Raw genomic sequence first — 25,798 nt, forward strand, 5'->3', positions numbered from 1 at the left:
GTTATACCAATTTATACTTCCACTGGCTGTGTACAAGTGCTCCTGTTACTTTACACACTCAACAGTACTTGGTACTGCCAGTCTGTTTTGTTTTACCCACCCTGATGTGTATGGTGGTATCACACTATGAATTTAATTTTCATTTCCTCAGATTGCACCTGGGCAAGCACTTTTTCACATTTTTCCTGGCCATGGGGACAGCCTTTGTTATAAACTATCTGTCCAAGTCATCTGTCTGTCCTTCTAGTAAGTTGCCTTTTCCTTATTACTTTGAAGGAGTTTTGCATAGATTCTGGATATGATACCTTTGTTTTTTTTCAAATATTTTCTTCCACTCTATGGCTTGTCTTTTCATTCCTCTAATGTTGTCTTTTAATAAACAGAAATTCTTATTTTGGATGTAGACCTACTTAGCAATTTTTTCCCTCTCCAGTAGTGCTTTGTATGTCTGGATTTTTTCTTTTTAAATATCTTTTCTTACCTTAAAATCATAGAAGTGTTTTTCTAGAAATGTACTGTTTTGACTTTCCTATTTAGGGCTGCAATCCACTGGAAGTTACAGTTGTCCCTCAATATTCATCTTCCACAGATACCAAAATCCATGGATGCTCAAGTCTCTGACATAAAATGGCATAGTGTTTGTATATAACCTACGCACATCCTCCCGTATACTTGAAATCATCCCTAGATTACTTGCAATACCTGACAAAATGTAAATGTGATGTAAATACTTGTTATCCTGTATTGTTTAGGGTATAATGAGAAGGAAAAAAGTATGTACATTTTCAGTGCAGTCACAACCACCCACTTATTTTTCAAACATTTTTGATCTGCAGTTGGTTGAATCTGCAGATGTGGAACCTGCATACACCGAGGGCTGACTGTATTTTTACAAATGGTGTGAGAAAGGGGTCAGGTTTCATTTTACTCAATATTACATCCAATTGTCCAGGACCATTTATTGAAAAGATCACACTTCCCCTACTTCTCTGTGCTGTCTTGGCCAAAATCAAGTGTGTGGGTGGGTCCAGATCTAGACCTGCAGTTCTGTTTTGTTATCTATCCTTGAACCAGCAGTAGACTATTTAAATTATCATAACTTTCTGATGGATCTTGAAATCTGGCAGTACAAGTCCTTCCATCTAGTTCTTCCTCATTAAAAGCATCTTGACTATATTCAGTCTTTGCATTTGCTTATCAATGTTATAATCAGCTTATCAAATCTGCAGAAACTAAAATCTGTTGAGGTCCCCACTATCGTCGTCTTCAACGCAAAGGGAAAGTGTTCAACAGTTCAGTACTGGACGTGATGTTTTTGTAGGTGTATAAAAATACATATTTTAAATATCAGATTAAGGATTCCTAGTTTTAGAAGAGTTTAAGAATTTCTTCCATTACTAGTTTTATAAGAGTTTATCCTTTGAAAAATAATAAATTCCTGAATCAATCTTTCTAAGTAACTTTTCAGTGTCTGTTGAGAGGTAAATGTTTTATTTTTCTCCTTTAGTTTGTTGATGTGGAATAAAAGAATGAATTTTCTAACATGAAACAGCTTCACGTTCCTGGGATTAATCTGATTAAGTCGCAATGTATTATCCTTTATGTATGTTGTTGAAATCAATTTGCTAATAATTTGCTTAGAACTTCTCATCTGTTTATGAGATTGGCCTGAAATTTTCTTTGTGATAATATCCTTGTCGGGCTTTGATGTCAAGGTTTTTCTGACCTGATAAAATGAGTTAAAAACTGTTTCCCCTTTTTCTACTCTTTGAAATAATTTGTTTAAAATCGATGTTATTTGTTCACTACATATTTTGTAGAAATCACGTAAAGTCAGTTGCATCTGGGATTTTGTTTGGGGGAAGATTTTAAATTTATTTAATAGTTGTATGACTATTCTGAATTTTATGTCTTCCTGTGTTAGAGTTTATATGCTGATTTTTAGAAATTTGCCAATTTCTTCTAAATTTTCAAATTTGGGGGCACTAAGCTTTCCAGAATGTTCTTTTATGAGCTTTTTTCAAATAAAATTCTTTTTTAAAATAATCTTTTTAATGCTTGTATGCTCCATGGTGATGGCTCCTTCTGACTTCAGTATGTGCCTTCTCTCTCAGTCAGTCATGCAGAGACTTTTAAATATTGTTCCGTTTTTCAAATAACCAACTTCTGGCTTCATTAATCATTTGATTGTATGTTCATTTTCTATGTCATTATTTTCTGCTATTACTTTTTTTTCATCTTATTTTTTTCTGTTTTCTTTGGATTTATTTTGTTTATCCTTTTTTATCTTCTAGAAGTAAGCTCTTAGTTCATAGATATTCAACCACTTTTCTTTTCTAATTTAGGCTATAAACTTTGCTCTAAGCAAATCTTTGCCTATCCCATCAATTTTGATGTAATCCTTTCATAATACTCACTTTCAAAATGCTTTCTAATTTTATCGTGATTTCTATTTTAATCTATGTGCTATTGAGAAGTTTTTTATTTAGTTGGTTTTTAAACCTATGTGGTTATTCAAGTTATCTTTTAAATATTTATTTCTAATTTAACTGTAGTTTGGATAATCATATGGATTTAAAATAAATCCATATAATAAATAATTCTATATGATTTCAATCTGCTGGATTTTGTTGAGACTAGCTTTATATATGTACAGTCAATTTTATTAAGCATTTCATTCGTGGTTGGAGAGACTGTACAATCTGTAGTAGTTGGGTGCAGGGCTCTGTATATGAACATCAGGTTATTTATTAGGCATATTTTGTTAGTCACTATAGGGCATTTTGTTTGCTTGTTCTATAAGTGACGATGAAAACTATGTCAACAAATTTCATTACTACTGTGGATTTATCAGTTTCTCCCTGTAATTCTAAATTTTCTGTATGTGTGTATGTGTTTTAAGGCCATGTTACATATTACAAGTTCAAAATTGAACTTTTAATCTTTATGAAGTATCTCTGTTTAATAATGCTTTTGGCTTTAAAATCCACATTAATGTTAGTATAATCATACTGACATTATTTTGGTTATTGTTTATGCTGTATATTATTTCCTATCCTATCATCTTCAAGCATCTTGTAAATAGTACAGATATTTTTTTGTTTGTTTCAATCTAGTAGGACAATCTTTTTATTTGGATCATTTAGTCCATTTTGTTATTAGTGATATATGTGGGTTTAAACCAACTAATGTATTTTTGATGTGCTGCATCTGTCCTATAGTTATCTTTTCCTTCATGCCTTTTATTTGGATTCCCTTTATTTTGGATTACTTCTCACCTACTTTTTGATTTTTTCTTTTTATTCCTTTAATCCTGCATTTTAAAAATTACTATTCTTTTGGGCCGACCCTGTGGCTCACTCGCGAGAGTGCAGCGCTGTTAGCGCTGAGGCCACAGGTTCGGATCCTATATAGGGATGGCCAGTGCGCTCACTAGCTGAGCATGGTGCAGACCACACCGTGTCGAGGGTTGCTATCCCCTGTACTGGTCAGGAAAAATAAATAAATAAATCAACAAAATTAAAAATAAATAAATAAATAAAATTACTATTCTTTTATGGTTACCCTAAATGTCAAAAATATATATCCTTGGACTTCTCAAAGTCTGATATTATTGATATTTTTACCTTTTTCTCAGATAACGCACAGTCCTTAGAATTCAATTCCATTTCCCCTTTTCCCAGTACATAGGCAAATGCTGTTGTGCACCTTAATTTCATATATATTTTAAATCCATAAACAATCATCATTATTATTGCTTTATGTGGTCAAGATTCATTTAGTTTTACTCATATATTTACAGCAATATTTGCTTTTTCATTCCTTCCTGCATAGATGATTAATCGTCTGGGAGCATCTTCCTTCTGCCTGAAGAATATTCTGGTATTTTCTTTAGTGTATGAGTATAATTGGCAAATTTTGTCATTTTCACTGGTTATAAAATTAGGTCCCCCGCTCCAATATGTAGCCTTTATTGTTTCTGTTAAAAATTCAACCAGCAATTTTATTTTTGCACACAGAAGGCATTTTTCTTTTTTCTCTACTTTTAAGATTACTTTCGGTTTTGGTTTTTTACAGTTTCACTGTGGTATATCTAGGTATAGTTTTATTTTTATTTATCCTGCTTGGGTTTCTTTGGCTTTCAGAGTGTTTGGATTAACGTCTTCTGTCAGTTTGGAACATTCTCAGCATTATCTCAAATAATCTTCCTCTACCCCCATTTACTCTCGTCTCTTACATGTGATTATACACGTTAGGTCTCCGTATCCTCTTTCTTTTAATCTCATCTTTATATTTCCTATTCTTTGTATCTCTGTGCTTAATCCCAGGTATTATCTCTCATATTTTACTTCATTAATTATCTCTTCAAATATGTCATATGCTACTAAAACCTCATTGAGTTTTTGGTTTTGGTTATTGTATTTATTAGTTCTGGACATTTTATTTGTTCCTTTTCAAATCTGATATGCTGCTATTTATAGTTTCCAGTTCTTTTTTGAAAATATCAATCAGGTCTTTTCCTTCCTTGAACACAGTAGGCACAATTTCTTTGAAAATACGTTATCTGATATTTCTATATCTGGAGTCCTGTGGACCCGTTTCTGCTGTATATGGTTTACCATCTAGAATTTACTGAGTCAAAAGTCAGACGTATTTTTGAAGGTCCTGAATACATATTTGCATTGTCCTCCATACCAATCTAGTTATTTATTTATCTATTTAACAACTATTTACTGAAATTTACTGTGGTCTAGGCACTGCTCTCAGCGCTGGTGATAGAGCAGGGAACAAAACAGACAAAAAGCCTGTTCTTAAGGAGCATAGATTCAAACAGAATTAGAGATACAAAAAAATGTTTAAAATATGTGAGATAGTGATAAGTGCTTTCATGAATAATGAGAAAGTTAAGCAAATGAGGCATGATGAGGAGAGCGAGGTGTGTATTTTAATGCAGTGGTCGGGGCCCTGACGGAAGTGAGGGAACAAACCATGTGGCAGCTGGGGAAGAGCATTCCCAGCAGAGGGATCAGCCAGTCCCCAGACCCTGAGGTGGAGCTGTCCCCGAGGCATTCAAGGAATGGCAAGCAGTCCAATGCAGTCAAAGCAGAAAGGCTGCAGGGAGAGGGATAGAAATGAACTGGCAGGAGAAGCAAACCATGGAGGGTCATGCTGGGTATGGTGAGGACTCAGAATTCCATTCTGAGTGATATGGGAAAACTTTGGAGAGTTTTAAGCACACGTTTTAAAGGAATTGCTCATATTCATTACCAATAATGTATTACAACACTCTTTATATCACCCTTGCTAATATTTGGTATTATATATATATATTTTTAATTCTTACCAATTTCCTATGAATATTTTTTAATGTCTATTTCTTTTATTGAAAATGAACATTTTTTTCTTATTTTGTTGGCGTTTTTTCTTCTGTAAATTATTTATCTGCCTCATTTAAGTTGTTCGTTTTTCTTGATTTGTTTATATGTTTACATGTAAGTGATATTACCCATTTTCTGTCATCTCTGTTTCAAACATTCTCTGCTAGTTTGCCATTTACATTTTAACTTTACCATTTTTTTTATATATACAAACATTATATTTTTTATGCTGGTCTAATTTTTTGATCTTTTCATTTTGATTCCTTCCATTGACTTTATGCTTAGAAAGTACAACATTGTGGTGTTTAATAAGTTTCTAATTCTCGCAGTTGCATAAATAAGTTATCTAGAAAACAGAAAATCCATTTCAATTTAGTAATTACATGAAATAAATACATCAATGTATGTGAAAAGAACAAAGTCCTGATCAAGCTAATTACTTCAGTAATGGTGTGTCAAGTGCATCTCTGAAAAGGGAGTTTGGTGCTTTGGAGCAAGCATGATGCTGAGGCTGCCCAATGAACTATGCTAATTGTGTCACAAGTGAAAACAGGCTTTATGCAGCCTAGAGGAATAATTATCAAAGCCAAAGAAAGCTTGTTAACATCAAGACACTGGTTCAGAATAATACAGAGGCAGCAGCACACACCAGCCCGTTGGGGAGTCTTAAAAGCTTTTGTGTTTCACTCATGTTGGTTGCCAGACATTCCCTGAATATTTTCCAAATGAACGTGTGCCTAAAACCAAAACATTACATGGGTTGTGTTGAATTTTACATTGCACGATTCTTATAATATGTGTGGATATCTGTACTAGTTTTACATTTTTAAATAGACTTTATAGATTTTATTTTTTTAATTTTAAAATTTTTTTGTGGTTTACTCAAAGATTTACTTTTTAAAATTGAATCATAATTGATTATACATATTTTTGGGGTTCAAAGTTGACATATGTTGATCAAATCAATATTATTAACATTTATATTATTACAAATTGTACTTATTCTTTTTAAAACTCATTAATTTTTTATTTTACCAATATACAATGTGGCTGATTTTTGTGTCTCTTTACTGATTCCTTTTTCTCCACTCCCATCAATCAACATCATATCTATTCACTTTTCTTAATAAGTGCAAGGAATTGTTGTGATTGTTGTGCCTTCTTCCCCACCCCATTTGTTTGTATATTTCTTTCTTTATTTTTAGCTACCATAAATAAGTGAGAATATGTGGTATTTCTCTTTCTGTGCCTGACTTATTTCACTTAATACAATTTTTCCTAAGTCCATCCATGTTCTGAGCAAAACAGAAAAAACTGGAGGCATAACACTACCTGACTTTAAACTATACTACAAAGCTATAATAACCAAAACAGTATGGTATTGGCATAAAAACAGACACAAGGATCAATGGAATAGAATAAAGAATCCAGAAATCAACCCATACACCTACAGCCATCTGATCTTTGACAAAGGCACCAAGTCTACACACTGGGGAACAGACTGCCTCTTCAGCAAATGGTGCTTGGAAAACTGGATATCCATATGCAGGAGAATGAAACTAGACCAGTATCTCTCGCCATATACCAAAATCAACTCAAAACGGATTAAAGAATTAAATACACACCCTGAAACAATAAAACTCCTTAAAGAAAACATAGAGGAAACACTTCAGGAAGTAGGAGTGGGTACAGACTTCATGAATAGGACCACAAAAGCACGGGCAACCAAAGGAAAAATAAACAAATGGGATTATATCAAACAAAAAGCTTCTGCACAGCAAAAGAAATAATTTACAGAGTGAAAAGACAACCAACAGAGTGGGAGAAAATATTTGCAAAATATACATCTGACAAAAGATTAATATCCAGAATATACAAGGAATTCAAACAACTTTCCAGCAAAAAAAACAAGTAACCCAATTAAAAAATGGGCATGGAAGCTGAAAAGGCATTTCTCAAAGGAAGATATATGAATGACCAACAGACACATGCAAAAATGCTCAACATCACTCAGCATCTGGGAAATGCAAATCAAAACCACTTTGAAATACCACCTCACTCCAGTCAGGTTGGCTAATATCCAAAAGACTGAGAATGATAAATGTTCGAGAGGTTGTGGAGAAAAAGGAACTCTCATACACTGTTGGTGAGACTGCAAAATGGTGCAGCCTTTATGGAAAATTGTATAGAGGTTCCTCAAACAATTGCAGATAGATCTACCACATGACCCAGCTATTCCACTGCTGGGAATATACCCAGAGGAATGGATATCATCATGTCAAAGGGATACCTGTACTCTGTTTATTGCAGCACTATTTACAATAGCCAAGAGTTGGAACCAGCCCAAATGTCCATCATCAGATGAGTGGATAAGGAAACTGTGGTATATCTACACAATGGAATACTACTCTGCAAAAAAAAAAGACTTTGTAGATTTTAAAGCATGAGTACTGACAAGCAATTGAATAATGAACATTGAATTCTTTTCTTTTCTTTTTTTTTAAAGATGACTGGTAAAGGGATCTTAACCCTTGACTTGGTGTTGTCAGCACCACGTTCAGCCAGTGAGTGAACCGGCCATCCCTATATAGGATCCAAACCCATGGCCGTGGTGTTATCAGCACCACTCTCTCCCGAGTGAGCCACAGGCTGGCCCTATGAACATTGAATTCTGATGCCCCTTCCAAAAGAAAGTGCATTCTGAGGTTAGAAAAGATAAAAATTTATCTATATGTTTTCATGGCACTCTTGTGGTTTAGTTTTTAATAGATATTTCTTTAACTCATCAAAATTTAATTTCATTTCTGATGTAAGATAAGGAATAAACTACATTTTCTTCAAAGTTAACGAGTTATACTAATATATTTATCACATCTCCCTTTCCCTATACATCTTTAAATGCCATAAATCTCTTTTACTAAATTCCTGTAAATTCTAGGAATTCTGCTAATTTGTTTATTGTATATCTGTTGTTGTTCTTTTACTTTCAGTCGTCTGTTCATATGCAAACACCAGTAGTTACTTATTCTAGCCTATATTATACTTCAGTATTTACAAGAAAAGGTCTCTATTTCTTCTATTCAGTTTTTTTTGGGGGGCTGTTTCTAGCATTTTTGAGATAAATTTTAGAAACGCTTTGACAAGGTCCAGGACATTCAGTGAAATTTAATTGGTATTATATTAAACTCATATATTAATCTAGGAGAAATAACATTTTTAATATTAAGTGCTCCCATTTAAGAACATGATAAGGAATTTCATAAAACATGTCTTTTTCATGTCCTATCTTAAAATGTTGTAATTTTTTTAAAATGTAGGCAAGTCTTTCAAATTTCTTATTCAGTTTCTTTCTTAACATTTTATTTTTATTGCAATTATTAATGATATCCCCCAATTACATAATATATTTCAGGCATGTAAAAATGCCATTAGTTTTGAAAGTTTATGCTGTATTGAAATAAGCTTTTTAAACAATTGCTAGTAGGAGTAATCTTCTAGATAATTTTCTTAAAATTTCTAAGTAAATATGCATAGATCATTTAAAATAATTATATGTTTATCTGTCTCCTTTCAAGATTTACATCTCTTGCCTTTTAATTATCTAAATATGCTGACTAAAATTTCCAAAGACAGGAGCAGGGAACAAAGTCAATTAAGAGAAATATAACGGGCAAACTTGTTTCTCTAGGTATTTATGAAATCCACAAGAGTATTCACAAATGAGTGATAGGTAGACAATTATCATTTATCACAGACATTATTATTTCCTTGAAAATTGAAAAGAACTCTCCTTAAAACATATAGGCTTAGTTCTCCTTACCAGTTGTTGTTTTATAAACTTTCACATTTTTAAGTCTTTTATATCTGGATTTCTCTGCATTGAGGGGATTAGATTTTCTGGAAGTTTATTTATCTTCTCCTCCCTCCACATCCACCCCCATCTCAACTCAAATACCTCAGAAGCAACTCTGGCACTTGTTATTCATTTTGGTTTTTTCTTTTAATAAATTTATTATTTTCTACTTTTATTTTTGTGGTTTAGCTGCTCTTTTCAAATAATTAAATGGTTAATTTATGTATTTTAATTATTTCTACACTTATTAATAATGATGACATTTAAAGATATAAACATGTCTAGAGTGCAGCGTTAGTCACATGCCACAAAGTTAGATATGAAGAATCCTCACTATCGCTATTTTCTAAGTATACTATAACTGTAGCTTTGGTTTAATCTCTAACCAAAACATCAAATAACTACAAGATGGGTTTGTTGTTTAATCTTCCTTTTTTAAAAACTGTTAAATTTCTAATTGACAAATAATACTTATATATATTTATGGGTACCATGTGATGTTTTGATATGTGTTTACATTGTGGAATGATTAAATCAAACTCATTAACAAATCCGTCACCCACATACTTAATGAGTAAAATTCTTTTCTTTGTTTTGACTTAATTATAAATTTCTAGATATAATGCATTATGATTATACCATGTGGTCTATATAATTTCCTCTTTGGGGATTCTGTTTTTCATAGACGTTTATGACAGTGATCTATTAAATACATTATTCCTATCATATTACTCAAATCCTGTAGATTCTTATTTGCCTAGTAAATCCTGTCAAAGCCAGAGCGTGTTAGTTTCCCACTGCAACTGAAACCGTTGTGTTGTCTTATTGTTCTGTCCTTGTATTTCTGAGCCTTTAGCTTGATATATTTTGATGCACCGCTATTTGACACATAAAAATTTCTATTTGGGGAGGTGTTGTAACTTGCATTAATATAAATTGATACAATTTGTCATTTAACCTTTTTGTCCTTGAAAGATATGAGACTGAAAGTTTAGTATCACCAGCCTGACTGTTTGCAGTAAGTTTTACAAGTGATATCTTGCTTATGCATTTATTTTTAACTTCTAGGTCATGCTTTTTTAGATATGTGCCTTCTGAGGAGAACATATAATTGGATTTTAGTATTCAACTTGATCTGAGCATTTTTTAATGGAGACTTTGTTTAATTTGCTTTTCTTGTCTTCAAAAGGTACTCAACATGTCTTTATTTTACTAGTGATTACCTCTAACTTTTAAAAAATAATTTGAGCCCCTTTTGCTCTTCTTAGGTCACAAACTGAAACAATGTTTGTTGATCCTTTCCTATGTAAATTAAGGAACATAACATGATAATTTCTCCTACTCCTTTAAAATATTTTCCAGTGTAAGATAATATAATCCATCCTTCCTGATCAACTATTTATTAGTAGTTTTGATCAATTATTTATTAGTAGTTTTATATTATGTATTGTCTTTGTCAGGAATTATCTTTACACTTCCATTGCCTTTGCATGAACAGATTTACAATAATCATTTACACCCACGGTGCCCATTGCCAGACCTATGATGCCACAACTTCCCCAAGCTTCAGTTCTCTTGTTTTTTAAATTTTGTTGTCTCTCCTGACAAGCATGGGTATATCCAAAGCTAGAAACTGGATGTGTATGGGATTTGTCTTCAACCATGAAATTCAAAATATTCACTAAAATATGTGGACATAATGAACTCTGCCCTTGGTAGTTTCAACCGTTTCAATGACTTTACTCACCAAGTGGTACTTCAATTGAATTGTTTTTTGGATAAGTGATTTTAGGGATTCTCCTTCCACCTCCAGATCTTTCTGCTAATAAATCATACCAATAGAAAGTTGCATTAGAATCACATAGGATACATTCCCAAGTTCTTTAATGCAATAGCATGAAGAAAGCACAGCACAGAGCAGACCCTTAAAAAACACTGGTCAAGAAAAAACAAAACCCATGGCATGACAAAATACCACTCCATAAATGCACATTTTTCAACCAGAAATAATTGAATTGCTAAAGAGAAAAAAACTAGAAGCTGAGCTAGCAAGAGAGTTCACTTTGGCCATCATGTATTTGACATAAATATAAACTAATGAGATTGTATAATAAAATCTCATTACCTAAGAATCCAAATACACATTTCAAGCAGTGTCTACAAGCAAAGCTGTGGCCTAGGTCCTAGGTAGAGAGAAATACTGACCCTAACGCTCTGTCTTCAGTCCACCCTTCCCTCCTCCAACCCTGCTTCTCACATTCTTTTACGTCCTTCCCCTTCTGTTATTCTTCAACTCTTTCACTCCATCACCCACTTTATGACTGTCACTTTGTGTTGGCTCTCTGGACTCCTTGCCATTAGTCTTTCTCCACTTCTTTCCTTTTCTGTTTGCCCACCAAAATTTATCAATTACCTACTTAATCCCATATTCTCCTATACATTTGCAGTGGGGTGTGGAAAAGTTATAAAATGGAAGCCAGGAAAAATGCAAGAACACATGTCCTATATGATGGCAATAACATTTGTGCCTTCCACAAACTATTTAAATTCAGCATGTCCCAAACAGAAGTTACTTAATGTACCACCACACACTAGATCACACACATGTAAAATCTGGAAGTCATTTTAGGAAACAGCTTTTTCTCTCACCCTCTTCAGCTTCTCCATCCCCAAGTCCAACTGATTTTCCCTCCTAACATTTCTCGGTCTATGCCTCTTGCTTCACTCCTAAGCCTTCTATTTTCTAGTCTCTACTCCTCCTAAGCAATCTCGTTCACACTCACCTCTTCAATTACCATATACAGGCCAATGACTTTGAAAGTCGTACCTCCAGGCCTTCCTCCAAGCTCCGGACCCATATAGGCCATGGTCAGCTCGACATTTCCACATGGGCATCTCAAAGTCACTTCATACTCAGCATAGGAATGACCAAGCTCATGATCTCACTCCGAGATCTGGTTTTTCTCCAGAGCTATCTTATTTCATTGGATAGCATCATCATCTGGTCAGTCGCGTATGCCAAGAGGCCTAGTTTCCTTGACCCGCCATATTCCTTACTCTCCATATTCAATCCAATACTAAGACCTGTGGGGCTTACCTCCTAAGATGCCTTGAACCCATCCATATCTCTCCATCTTCAGTGTCAGCATGTTCCCTGAGCCTACCTGATGTCTCACCTGCACTTCTGCACCTGCCTCCTAATCACTACTCCCATTCGTGTATGGATCATTCTGTGCACAGCAGCCAGACAGCTGCTTCAGAAATGAAAATCATGCCATGCTACTCTCTTGCTCTCAACCTCTCTGGCTGATTGTCATTGTTCTTAGAACAAACCCACACCTTCCCACTTTGGATTTCAGGATTCCGTCTGATCTTGGCCCTTGAGTACTTCTCCAACCTCATCGCCTACTGTGACCTCCCTCACTCAGCATCCCTCCAGCCCAACCTGCCTGCTTTCCATCCTTCAGACACACCATGGTCCTTCTTGTTCCAGAGCCTTCACTTCTGCCACTCCCACAGTCTGGAAAAACCACGCCCATTCCATCACCCAGTTAATGCTTCCTGACTGTCAGCATCACTGTTATCAGGGACGTTTACCTGAGCCACTGCCTTCTCAATGGTCCTGGTCTGTTTGAGCTCATATTTTCCTTTCCTTCACTGCCTTGGTCTTCTTGGTAATGACACATCTCATTAGTGGATTATCTGATTAATTGCTGCCTCCCCTCCCTCTCAGGTTTAAACTTCATCGGAACAATAGCGATGGATGTTTTCCTCACTGTCATGTTCTCTCTGGCTGGCACAGGACCTGGTCTTGCTAGGCACCCAGTAAAAAGTCACTAAATGACCATTTGAAGATGAGATTCCCTGGCCTCCACCCCAGCTCAGACTAGCAGCACTCTTCTGGATATTGCAGCAGCCTCTTGTGTGGTCTCCAGGCCTTGAGACCTTCTTCAACGCTGGCCTCAACCACTGTCAAGACTGATCGCTCCCATCCCAATGCAGCCTTGTCACTGTGCACTTGCACCCGGCCAAGGGCCCTTCAGCAGCCATGTGGTAAAGCCCATGTATAAGGGCTCCCACTGCTCCTCATTTCGTTCTTACTTGTGTGCTAATGAAATTGGCTTTAGATCCAACATAAACCATGACGTCTTCTGACACTTCTACACTTTGACTTATGCTGTCCTCTCTGCCTAGAACCCCCCACACACACTTTCTTGACTTCTACAAACCCTACTCATCCTTGAAAATTCATCTGAGAATTCATTTCCTCTCAGAACCCTTCAGTCACTTGCCTCCGTTGTGACTCCTGATTTTTTTTTTTATTCATTCCCCAGACACTGTCTATAACTCTGTCCTTAGCACTGGTGCTAAAATGGTCCATTATATCTCTACATTCACTACTACCAGACTGAGAGTTTCTCAATAGAAGGAACAAGTTTTTCATCTTTGAATTATCATTTTTGACATTGTTAGATGTCATTATCATGGTCTAACATAACCTTTGGCATATAACACATCATAACTAAATGTTTATTGAACTGGCATAAAATACAGACTATTGTACTTAGTGACCTCTTGAGGTATTTTTTATTTTACCTTAGAAATTTCACCTTTCAAGAAGTTCCCTCATCTACCAATGTAAGCCGAAAGTGTTATGGTAGTCAATCACTTGGTTAATAAATAGATCTGTGCCTAGTCAAGGCCAGGCACTGGGCTAGGTGCCAGAGGTTCAACAGTGAACAAGATGAGGAACATGCTTATTTTCAGAAAGAGAACAGTCAGCAGAAAACCCAACAGCATAAAAATCATAAAACTTAATGCAATTAATTTTCTTGATTAAGGGCTCTTAGCAAACAAAATTAAAATCAAAGACCACCGAAAAACATTTAAATCAAATAAGCAATTGCAGCAAAGAACACTGGAGGATGAGAGGAGGAGGACCCGAGTGGGTAGAACAGGGCTGGAGCAGGGAGTTGTTGGGCTCTACGGGTGAAGGGCCCTGGCCTGGATCTGCCTGCAGCCTGTTTTGGGGGGTGGCAGGGATCTACCCATGCTGAGCAGATCCCCGAAGGAGGCCACACCATCAAGAGACAGCTCGAGTGGGTCTGACAGAAGTTGGAGACAAATGTGAAGGTGTAAGTTGAAGAAATATCCAGCCTTTAGTCCTTTTGATCTAGATGAATAAACGTAGAAAACAACTCTACTGAAGAAAATGCAGAAACGACATAGCAGGGGTTCCTTGTCCGGGTGTATAAAAGGCAAAATGCTTGTCTGGTCACTGAAGGCCCGAGTTCTGGCCCTGTTTCTGAAACTAGCCAGCTTTGTGAACTTCAGTAAGTTGCTCCCCTCCTGGGCCTCTGTAAAATAATGGCTTGAGCTAAACTATTTTCAGGGTTTCTTCCATCCCTAAGATTCTGCTTTCAAACCTCGAGGGCATATATTCAAGAGAACTGGCTGCCCTGGGTCAAGAACTAAAGTCCCACGAGCAGTTGCTTATGCTGGCACCAGTCCAGAGCCCCTGACGTCTGCAGAGCCAGAGGCAGGGAGAGCAATGCTGAGAATGTCTGCCATTCACCGAACGCCTGCACCTTGTCAGGCACCTACCTACTCTCCAGACATGCTCTCATTGAATTTTCACAAGTAAACCAAGAGCTCTGAGAATTCTGTTTTTGCAGAGAGAAAACTGAGCTCCTCATGCCCTTCTGCCTCACTCTGTGTACCTGATTCTAAGAGTGGCAGGGTGGAGAGCCTGCTAACATTCAGGAAAATCAAGATCAGGATCGCTTCTGCGCAAAGCCAGCCAGCTCACACAAAGCACAAGGAAGGCCCGGTGACAGACACGAGCACACTTACTGATGTTCACAGTGATGCCGTTTAAAACCACGTACTGTTTCCCCATGTGCATCAGTCTGGCTCGACATGCATAGTTCCCTCCGTCCTCGGCTGACACATTCTGCACCAAAAGCTTTTTTTCCCGAGAAGTAAACCGCTCCCCTTCAATCTCTCTACAGTCCTAAACAGAAAAAGAATTTAAAAAACACAAAAATTCAATCCAATGAATATTTGGGGGTACTAGTTACACCCTTAGTCAGCACCGTCCCATGAACTGTGGGAGACACAATAGGCCTGTGTGGTCTCTAGACCTTAGGTAATTTACAGTCTAACTGTAAGATAATAGGTAGGTAGGTAGATAGGGCTATGGACTGTCCCCCCAAACTCGCTGAAGCTTAACTCCCACTGTAACTGCTGAGGGTGGAAAATCCTGTTATGAATCGGTGATTAGATTGTGAGGACCATGCGGTGGTGAGTGGATTAATCCATTTGATGGCTTAATGGTGGTCATGGGCATGGTTCTGACGGCTTTAAAAGGTGAGCACAGGAGAAGTTCTGTCTCTTGCTCCTGCCTTTCTCACAATGTGATACCCTGTGTCATTGAAGTCACCACCAAACACGGCCCTCACCAGATGTGTTCCCTGGGTTTGGACTTCCCAGCCTCTGAAACTGTAAGCAATAAATATTTTCTTTACAAATTACCCAGTTTCAGGTTTTTATGTTATAAGCAATAGAAATAGACTATTAGACAGACAGACAGACAGACAGATAGACAGATATACATAGCAGGAATTCCTTGCCCAGTCTCTCTGTGTGCATCCACATGACTTGACAAAGAATATTTTACAGGCTAAAATGAGTGACACAAACATTAAGTCTAATAGGAACTGAGAGGACAGAGGCCTATGCAGGCTGGAAGTAAGACTTCCTGCAGGAATACTGCGCCTGGGTCATGAAGGATTTTGGCAAGAGGCCATGAACAGGCAGGAATGTCCTCCACCTACAGGGGCCCGTCTCTCCCAGTGGACCCCCATCTAGTGGCGCCAAGCCCCTTGGCCAAGGCTGCAAGTCCAGGTGAATAGTGACTGCTCCTCTGTGTTACAGGCTGTTACCTCTTCTCCACCAATCAGGGGTTGGACTTTACCAAAATCCAAAGTAACTCTTCACCAACATCCTATTTGGAGGCCTGAACAATAGTCAAAGAATGCCAGCCAGGCTTAGGGAGAGCAGATGTCACAGAACTTCTCACGTCACCCATGCCTCCACTGCAACAGGGAACAACCTCACACCCAGCCAACTGAAGAACAGCTAGTCTGAGGAAGGCCTTTCTCTCTTGTCATCCTCAGCAGCCACCCAGAGGACCAGCCTCACCATCCACCTGTCCTGTGGGGAGCTCACATTCTCATGCTAATTGCCTCTGGTTCCATCTCACACTTTTGACCTCCTCAAACCTGTTCCCCTTCCTGCAGGAAGCTCCCTCCACACAGTCTCTGCCTGACTAACTGAGTCCACTTATCCATTCAAACATCTGCAGTCCTGTTCTTCAGCCCTGTGAGAGACCCTGGCCATTTAATGTAATAGATAAAACAAACACGTAAACCCCTAATTAAATAAAGATGTAATTGCCCAGGTATTGAGCTCTCTCATCACTTATTCAATCACAGTGCAGAGCCATACCTCATTCTCCACCATGGAACAGTGTGAATGGATCCACCTTGCAGGGTGAAACTCAACAAATAAAGCCAGAATGAACTTTTGCTTATTTACAGTGTGAAATATGGCTAACTAGAAGTCTTACATTATTTCTTTATAAATACCTTATATAGGAAACCAAATTAAAATAGGACAGTTGTTTACCAAATAGAATGGGAGTTGCTGATAAGAGTCAGATGGGTGAAGGCATCAGACTCACAGTGCGGTGTCTCCTTTATAGAACAGGCAAACACACATTGGGCCTCTTTTTCTATGTTCCACTGCTGAGCAGTCTCCTTTCTGATCAACTCACTGTTTCTTTCAAGACATGCAAATATTTAATCATATTTATGTTAATCTGGACTGCCTCTATTCTGATCCACTGGAGCATTATTTTACATTTTAAATTCTCAGCAAGCCTTGATTTTTATTTTAGAAATTTAAGGTGATGTCACACTAACAAGATTTAAAATTAAAACATTAATAACAATAGCAGCTAACATGTGAATGTCTTTATATTTTAGACACCAAGAAGAACAACCCTGACTCAGCATGTACAATGTTTCAGAGACACAAAACAGCAACGTGCATTCTGCTAAGATGCAGTGGGTATAGGAGAGTGACGGAGATAAAACTGCTGAGCAGTCAGAGGCCGTCACAGAAAACCAGAAACAGGAAAAGAGAATGAACATCTGAAGCTCTCAGAGCGAGGGAAAATGATGATCAGATTTGCAAAGCAAGACCAGAAGATGACCAGAGCTGCAAGCATGGCGAACCACAAGTTCTAAGACCCAAATATAGAGGATGAAAATCCAGTGACGATTACGAAGGAAAAGACAGAAAAAATTAAATAAGATAAACAGAGACAAACAATGAGTGAGTCTCAGAAGGAAACGAGGAGGGAGTTCCAGCTGACGGGAGCGTCCCGCAGTGTCGGAGGCCACCAGGGATCACCATCAGGATTGAAAGTGAACGTTGGTTTGGCAACTGGAGAGCCGGAAGTAACCCCATCATGTGCGGAGGCAGCACAATGGCAGGGACAGGAAACCAGTGCATTGAGCAGGAACTTAGGATTATTGATTTTCCAAGTGTGGATACTTCATCACCTACAGGAATGGATGTTCTGATACCGAACCTTTTCCTCCATAACCCCCTCAATCTCCAGGACCACCTCTACCCTCAGTTTCAATTCTCCCTGGACTTTGTTATTATCCAGAATTACTATGTCTCAAAATTCCTAAAATCAAATATGCTACTTTCTGATCATAATTCCCTATTATTCCAGCTCTTTGATTCCTTTATTTAAACTAAATAGCATATAGTTTTTATTTATTTAAGTCCTTATTATGTACCTATGATGAGCTTATTACTAAGTCCTTATTATGTATCTATTTAGTGAATAAATGATCTATTACTGAATAGATTATATTATTTAATACTCAAAACAATGCTATGAGGCCATATCTCTCAGTCTGGATTTAGTTGCAGGAAACAAAACCATTCTAGCTATTTTATGCAGAAAAGGATTCGGGACAGGATATTAGGTGCTTCACAAAGGCCATGGATGTACTCGAGGAGTAGCATCTAGGCCAGAACCGCACAGCACAACCAGCTGGCTGTGAGAGCTGCTGCCTCTACCACAGCCACGAAAGTGGGGAATCCAGGCTGAATGCACCACCTGCAATTCAGAGATGAGGAGTTGCACTTAAGCACTAGAGTGTGTCAAGTCATTCCCTCCAGTAGAGCCACAGCAACAAATACATCAGCTCCCACCAAGCTTAAAACTGAACCCTGGAACACCACGGCCAAAATTCCCATGTCTCCAGCCCATGCTTTCCAGTAGAAAAAGCAGGAAGATCCACCATCCTCACCTTCACCTTTCAGCGATGCCAGCTGGAGAACCTGATCCACATCTAGAACCTTAGCTGCAGGTGACTCTGGAAAGTGTAGGGTGCTTTTGATAGTTTGCTCTTGCATTCTAGCTTGACAGCCTCTATAGGATGAAGACGCTCACCACGGACAGTGAGTATCTGCCCACTGTGTCTATCACAGCTTTCTATCTAAACTTTCTCTCCATGCAGCCCACTTCTCTGTCTTAGCTTGAATCAGCCCACTTAACTCCTCTATTTCCTCCTAATTACCAGTTTTCTTCAGGCGTCATTTCCTTTCCTATCCTTCCTGGCCTCATGTGTCCATTACTTTAACCACTTCAACTCTATAACCCTTTGTCCTTCCAGCATATGCACCCTGGAAAACTCCCATCCTATGTCAGTCCGTCTTCCCGCCCCTACACTCCTACCACCAGGTGAGCACTACAGGACGTAACTACATGAATATGTGTCCTGGCACCACTGCCATTGTATGGCTTTCACCTTGGACATTCCTTGCATGTCCTTCACCTCTCTCTCCAGCCTATGTTACTCTTTCAACTTTTCCCCATAACATCTTACAGTTAACGGAGGAAATAGGGGCCACCAGGCATGAGTTCCCCCTTCCTCTTCTCCTTTTCTGTCATTTTATCAGTTCTATCCATACACTCTCTTAAATGAGCCCCACTTCTTAACCGAATTCCTAAAGTAGCCTAAATGGTCGACATGCCACTGTTCCTAAGCCCCTCCAGTTTATTTACCACGGTGCCTACAGAAAAACTTTCCTAAAATGTAAATTTGATCACGTCACTATCCTGATGGTGTGATTAGATGTTGAAATACTTAAAGGGGAAAGGGCTGTGTTTAGGTTAGCATACAAGGTCTCTGTTTTCTAGCATCACCTTGCTCCACTCATACATGTACCCTAAACTCCAACCAGTGTCCCCAAGCACCATTCTCTCTCTCACTAATGCTTCTGCACATGCTACAAGGACTCCCTTTCATTATTAAATCCCCAGAGCCTTGCACAGCACCAGGCAGATAACAGGCTCCAAATACTTGAAGAATTGATTCTAACCCTCTCGTTTTTCAGATGAAAACACTGAAGCCCAAAGAGTGAACCAAGGTCTGAGAACTAGTGAGTGGCAAAAGCACAGCCTAACTGGTCACTGAATATGAGCAGGCGGGAGAACTTCAGGATGGTCCCTCCCTCTTATACTGCTTGCCGGCTAGCCTCCTCCTACCTTCTCAAGCCTAGTGATTGTGTTTTATTTTTCTTTAAATATAGGCGCCTGAGTCCCATGCATGGATGATCTCAGTTAATAGAGGGTGAGACCAAGCACCTAATTTTTAAAAAGTACGTAGAATAAAATTTGATGCCCACTTCGGATTGTTAATCACAGCTGGGAGTTCAGCTTCAAGTCCTACAGAAATAGAAATTTACACTGGATAATAATAAATGATCAAAACACTTCCTATGTTGCTAATGATCACCTGGTTCTCAAAGTCTGGTAATACTGGAATAGAAGAGAATATTTTTTGTCCTTAGGCTAGTAATCTTAAGGCTTGACAAGCCTTCTGAAATCACGTAAACTAAACCTTCATTTTATAAGTGAGCAAATGAAGACAACACATCTGGGACTTGAAACTGATTAGAGGCAGAGTTGACTCTGAAAATCTGCCTCTCTATGAATGTCAAGTGCTTGTGCACCTATGAAAATGGGTCCAGGTCAGGAGGAAAAAACTGTCCTACTGTCAAGACTGTAAAGAGTCATAATACTGGTGCCAGAAGGTGATGGTTTTGAGGTGGAAGATGCCTGAGGTGTGGAGTCTGAAGAAGCTACACAGAGGAGTGTGTAACAGTATGTCCTGAAAAGTCCAAAGCTTGAAAAGTGAGTGATGCCAAAGTCAAAGCCAACAGAGACTGTGGAAACTGAGGCCTGGCAATCAATACTCTCTGAAGGGAACAGGAGTCTTTTTAATAGTTAAATTGTAATCAGAGCCAATGCTAACAAGAGGAAAATGAGGTAGTACATGCGAGATGCATGTCACACATCCTGACATAGCAAGTGTTGAATGAATGCTTGTCACTGTAATTTTTTTCATTGGCCCAATAGTTGAAAGAAATATGGAAAATATTGGAAAGTAGAAGGAACTTGGTGGGTATTCATCTATTCAGTACATATTTACTGGACATCTCTGCAGTGGTTTTAATGTATCCCCCAGTGTGGGGAGCTGCCCACGTTACAGCGTAATCGCCATTACAAGATGGCGCCGGCCGACACTGACAATCGGCAAAAACAAGTCTAGAGCGCATGTGCTGGGAATTTCCCCACCTCTAGTCTCTGCCTCTCCCGTGGCGTCATCTGGGCTGATGCACGACCGCCAATCAGATGGGAACACGTCCTAGGCGAGGGACTGTCTCTATATAAGGGGCGCAGCTCCCCTCGCTCGGGGTCTCCATTTTTAGCAAGCTTATGCTCTTCCTCTCAAGAGGCATTAAAGCTTATCTGCAGAAGGATCCTTTGTGTGCCGCGTCGTTCTTGCTGGCGAGACGGTAGCGCGAGACACCCCAGGAAACATGTGTTGGAAGCTTAATCCCCAGTGCAACAATTTTGAAAGGTGGGACCTTTAAGAGGTGATTAGGCTACGAGGGCTCCATCCTCATGAATGGATTAAAGTCATTATTGTGGGAGTGGGTTTGTTATAAGACAAGTTTGGTCTCCTCTTGCCCTCGCTCTCTCTGTCTTTCTCTCTCTCGCCTTCTCTTTGCCCTTCTGCCATGGGAAGATGCAGCAAGAAGGCCCTTGCCAGATGATGGCCCCTTGATCTTGAGCTTCCCAGCCTCCAGAACTGTGAGAAATAAATTTCTGTTCATTATAAATTATCCTGTCTGTGGTATTTTATGATAGCAACACAAAATGGACTAATACAATTTCCTCATTGCCAGGTACTATACTCGCAGGTGGAGAAGGCACTGGTGGTAGCTATAAAATCTATAAAGATGCCTTTGAAAAGTTCATCAAGATGAGCTTTTCATTAATGGCAAGCTAGATGTTTAGAACTAACTATCCTACTTAGAACAACCAGAAAAGGTGAACTAATTAAAACAAACAAAAACAAAAACAAGCAAAAAAACCCCCCACCTTCTGGTTGAAGACATTGGAAAGTTATTACAATAGTGAGACATTGTGAGGCCAAAATCCAGAAGAAAAGGGACTCAGTGATGTGAATCTGGCATGAGAATCTGCTTTCCTTCTACAATCATCTGTCGATTCTGAAGGTGATGCCTGACAGACTGTTTAGGTTTAGGTTTTGGATTGTTGTTGTTTTTCAAGTTCTTTGAGGCATAGTGTTAGGTCATCTAGAAGATATGGATAAGTTTCTAGACACAAACAAACTACCAAGACTGAACCAAGAAGAGATAGAAAACCTGAACAGACCAATAATAAGCAAGGAGATTGAAGAGGTAATTAAAGAGGCAATCTTCCAAGAAAGAAAAGTCCAGGTCCAGGTGGCTTTACACCTGAGTTTTATCAAACTTTTAAAGAGGTGTTAATACCAATTATCCTCAAACTATTCCAAAACATTGAAACAGAAGCTACTCTCGCAAACTCATTCTATAAGGCCAACATAACTCTGATACCAAAACCATATAAAGACACAACAAAAAAAGAAAATTACAGGCCAAAATCCTTGATAAACATAGATGCAAAAATCCTCAACAAAATGTTAGCAATCAGAATACAGCAACATATTAAAAAAATTATACACTATGATCAAGTGGGATTCATTCCATGGATGCAAGGATGGTTCAACATATGAAAGTCAATACAAGTGATACATCAAATCAACAAAATCAAGGACAAAGACAATATATCTCAATAGATGCTGAAAAAGCATTTGACAAAATTCTACATCCCTTCATGATAAAGACTCTCAACAAATTAGGTACAGATGGAAAATACCTCAACACAATAAAAGCCGTTTATGACAAGCCCACCACATCATTCCGAATAAGCAAAAACTGAGGGCCTTTCTGTTAAGAACAGGAACAAGACAAGGATGCCCACTCTCACCACTTCTATTTAACATAGTATTGGAGGTACTAGCCAGAGCAATCAGGCAAGAGAAAAAAATAAAGGGCATCCAGATTGAAAATATCTGGAAGTCATACTGTCCCTATTTGCAGATGACATGATACTATATATAGAAAAACCTAAAGACTCTGTCAAAAAACTCCTAGAGCTCGTTAATAACTTCAGTAACACTGCAGTATACAAAATAAATGCCCCCCAAACAGTTGCATTTATATACTCAATTAATGAACTAACAGAAAGAGAAATAAAGAAATCCCATTTACAATTGTCATGAAAAAATAAAATACCTTGGGTTCAATTCGACCAAGAAGAAGAAAGACCTCTACAATGAGAACTACAAACTACTTCCAAAAGAAATTAAAGAAGACATAAAAACATGGAAAGATATTCCATGCTCTTCGATTGGAAGAATTAACATTGTGAAAATGTCTATACTACCCAAAGCCATCTACAGATTCAATGCAATCCCCATCAAAATACCAAGGATATTCTTCACAGAAATGGAAAAAACGATCTTACCTTTCATATGGAACAGCATAAGACACCAAATAGCCAAAGCAATTGTGAGCAAAAAAAATAAAGCTAGAGGCATAACACTACCTGACTTCAAATTATACTACAAAGCTATTGCAGCCAAAACAGCATGGCATGGTATAAAAATAAACATTCAGACCAGTGGAGTAGAATTGAGAACGCTGAAATCACCCCACAGTCTTACAGCCATCTGATATTGGACAAAGGCAACAAAAACCTACATTGGGGAAAAGATTGCCTCTTCAACAAGTGGTACTGGGAAAACTGGAAATCCATATGCAGAAGAATGAAACTAGATATGCATCTCTCACCATACACTAAAATCAACTCAAAATGGGTTAAAGACTTAAGTATAAGACCTGAAACTGTAAAACTACTAAGGGAAAATATAGGTGAAACACTTCAGGAACTAGATCTGGGCACAGCCTTCATGAACATGAGTCTGAAAGCGTAAGCAGCAAAAGAAAAAATAAACAAATGGGACTATATCAAACTAAAAAGCTTCTGCACAGCAATGGAACCAATCAACAGAGTGAAATGAAAACCTACAGAGTGGGAGAAAATTTTTGCTAACTATGCATCCAACAAGGAATTAATATCCATAATATACATAGAACTCAAGCAATTATACAGTAAAAAAAACCCAAACAATCCAATTAAAAAATGGGCAAAGGAGCTGAATAGACATTTTTCAAAGCAAGACATACAAATGGCCAACAGGTACATGAAAAAATGCTCAACATCACTAGTCACCAGGGAAATGCAAATTAAAACTACATTGAGATACCACCTCAACCCAGTTAGACTGGCTATAATCAAGAAGACAGTGAATAACAAATGCTGGCGAGGGTGGGAAGAGAAGTAAATTCTCCTACACTGTTGGTGGGACTGTAAATTAGTACAACCACTATGAAAAACAGTAACAGGAGGTTTCTCAAACAAGTACAGATAGATCTTTCATATGATCCAGTAATCCCACTTCTGGGTATATACCCAGAGGAATGGACATCATCATGTTGAAGGGATACCTGCACTCCCATGTTTATCATAGCTCCGTTTACAATAGCCAAGACATGGAACCAACCTAAATGTCCATTGATAGATGACTGGATAAGGAAACTGGTATATATACACCATGGAATACTACTCTTCCATAAAAAAGAATGAAATACTCCCATTTGCAACAACATGGATGAGCCTGGAGAAACTTATGTTGAGTGAAATAAGCAAAGCATAGAGGAATAAATAGCATATGGATTCACTCATATGTAGGAGCTAAGAGAGAAAGAGGGAATGAAAGAAAGACCACAGTAGTGCACTGGTCTTGCAGAAGGAGAGAACATTCCTTGGGCTACAAAGTGGAGTTGAGGGGGACAGGGGAGGGAGAGGGAGGTTGGGGATAATTGGGTGGGGGACATGGGGCACCAATGCAATTTGTGGTAATGCATATGCTGCCAGTATGAATCTGGCCCTCACATCATGGGCATGAGGGGTGACAATCAGCTTTGTATCTGATGAATATTCATAAAAAAAACCCAAAAGAAGACATTTTTCATAATCCCGCCACAACACATTTTGTTAATCATGCTCTTATGATTAAAGATAAAATTAACATGTTAAATCTTACAGAATAAAAAAGAAGTATTTGGTTTAAAAAAACCATTAAAATTCAATATAGTATGTTCTCTATCAAAGTGCAATTAAGCTTCATACCACAAACAGCAAAGTAAATTAAAAGCAAAAAAACCCAAAACTGCATTTGCGAATTAAGCCACCTTTCAAAATCAAAGAAGGTATCAAATTGACAATCAGAAAATATTTTGAACTGAATGATGATGAGAATATATCAAAACCTGTAGAAAGCAACTAAAACTGAGTTTAAAGGAAAATTACAACTTTAAATGCATATATGAGAAAAGAAGGCTTATAATTCATGATCAAAGAATCAATCTCATAAAGTTAATAAAATAACAGCAAATTAAAATCAAAGAACATGTAGAGAAGAAAAAACTAGATGTGAGCAGAAATTAATGAAACAGAGAACAAGCTAATAAAAAACAGGACTAACAAAGCCTAAACTTTGCATTTTGAAAAGACTAATAATACTGATAAACCCCTGGAAAGAGTAATCAACAAAATACAAGAGAAAATGGAAATATATGACAAGGAAAGTGAAAAAAGAGACACCACTAAAAATCCTACAAATATTAAAAAGACAACAAGAGTATATTTTGAATAATATTACCTCAATAATTTGAAAATTAGTAGATAAAGCAGAAATTTTAAAACAAGTACAGCATGCTAAATTTGCTACAAGAATAGAAAATCTGAATAGTCCTATAGCTATGAAAGACACTGAATCTGTAATTAAAAACCCTCCCTCAGAAAGAATTCCAGTCCCAGCTGGCTTCACTACTAAACTCTTAAAGCATATAAAAGAAGAAATAAAACTAATCTTAAACATTTCTAGAAAAATGAAAAGTAAGACTTACTTCCCAACTTATTTTATAAGGCCAGTATATCCTTCATACCAAAATCTGA

General features: G+C 37.8%; 1 protein-coding gene across 1 annotated transcript in view; it reads right to left on the reverse strand.

Annotated features, from left to right (window-relative positions):
• The window catches only part of LOC134362644 (interleukin-1 receptor-like 2), a 52,158-nt gene that overhangs the window by 17,902 nt on the left and 8,458 nt on the right, over nt 1–25,798 (reverse strand). The window contains exon 2 of the mRNA XM_063077823.1: nt 15,085–15,244. Within this exon, the coding sequence (XP_062933893.1) occupies nt 15,085–15,244 (160 nt within the window). The remainder of the gene's footprint in view (nt 1–15,084; nt 15,245–25,798) is intronic.

The sequence above is a fragment of the Cynocephalus volans genome, chromosome 14 (genome assembly GCF_027409185.1).
Source record: "Cynocephalus volans isolate mCynVol1 chromosome 14, mCynVol1.pri, whole genome shotgun sequence".
Classification (NCBI taxonomy): Eukaryota; Metazoa; Chordata; class Mammalia; order Dermoptera; family Cynocephalidae; genus Cynocephalus; species Cynocephalus volans.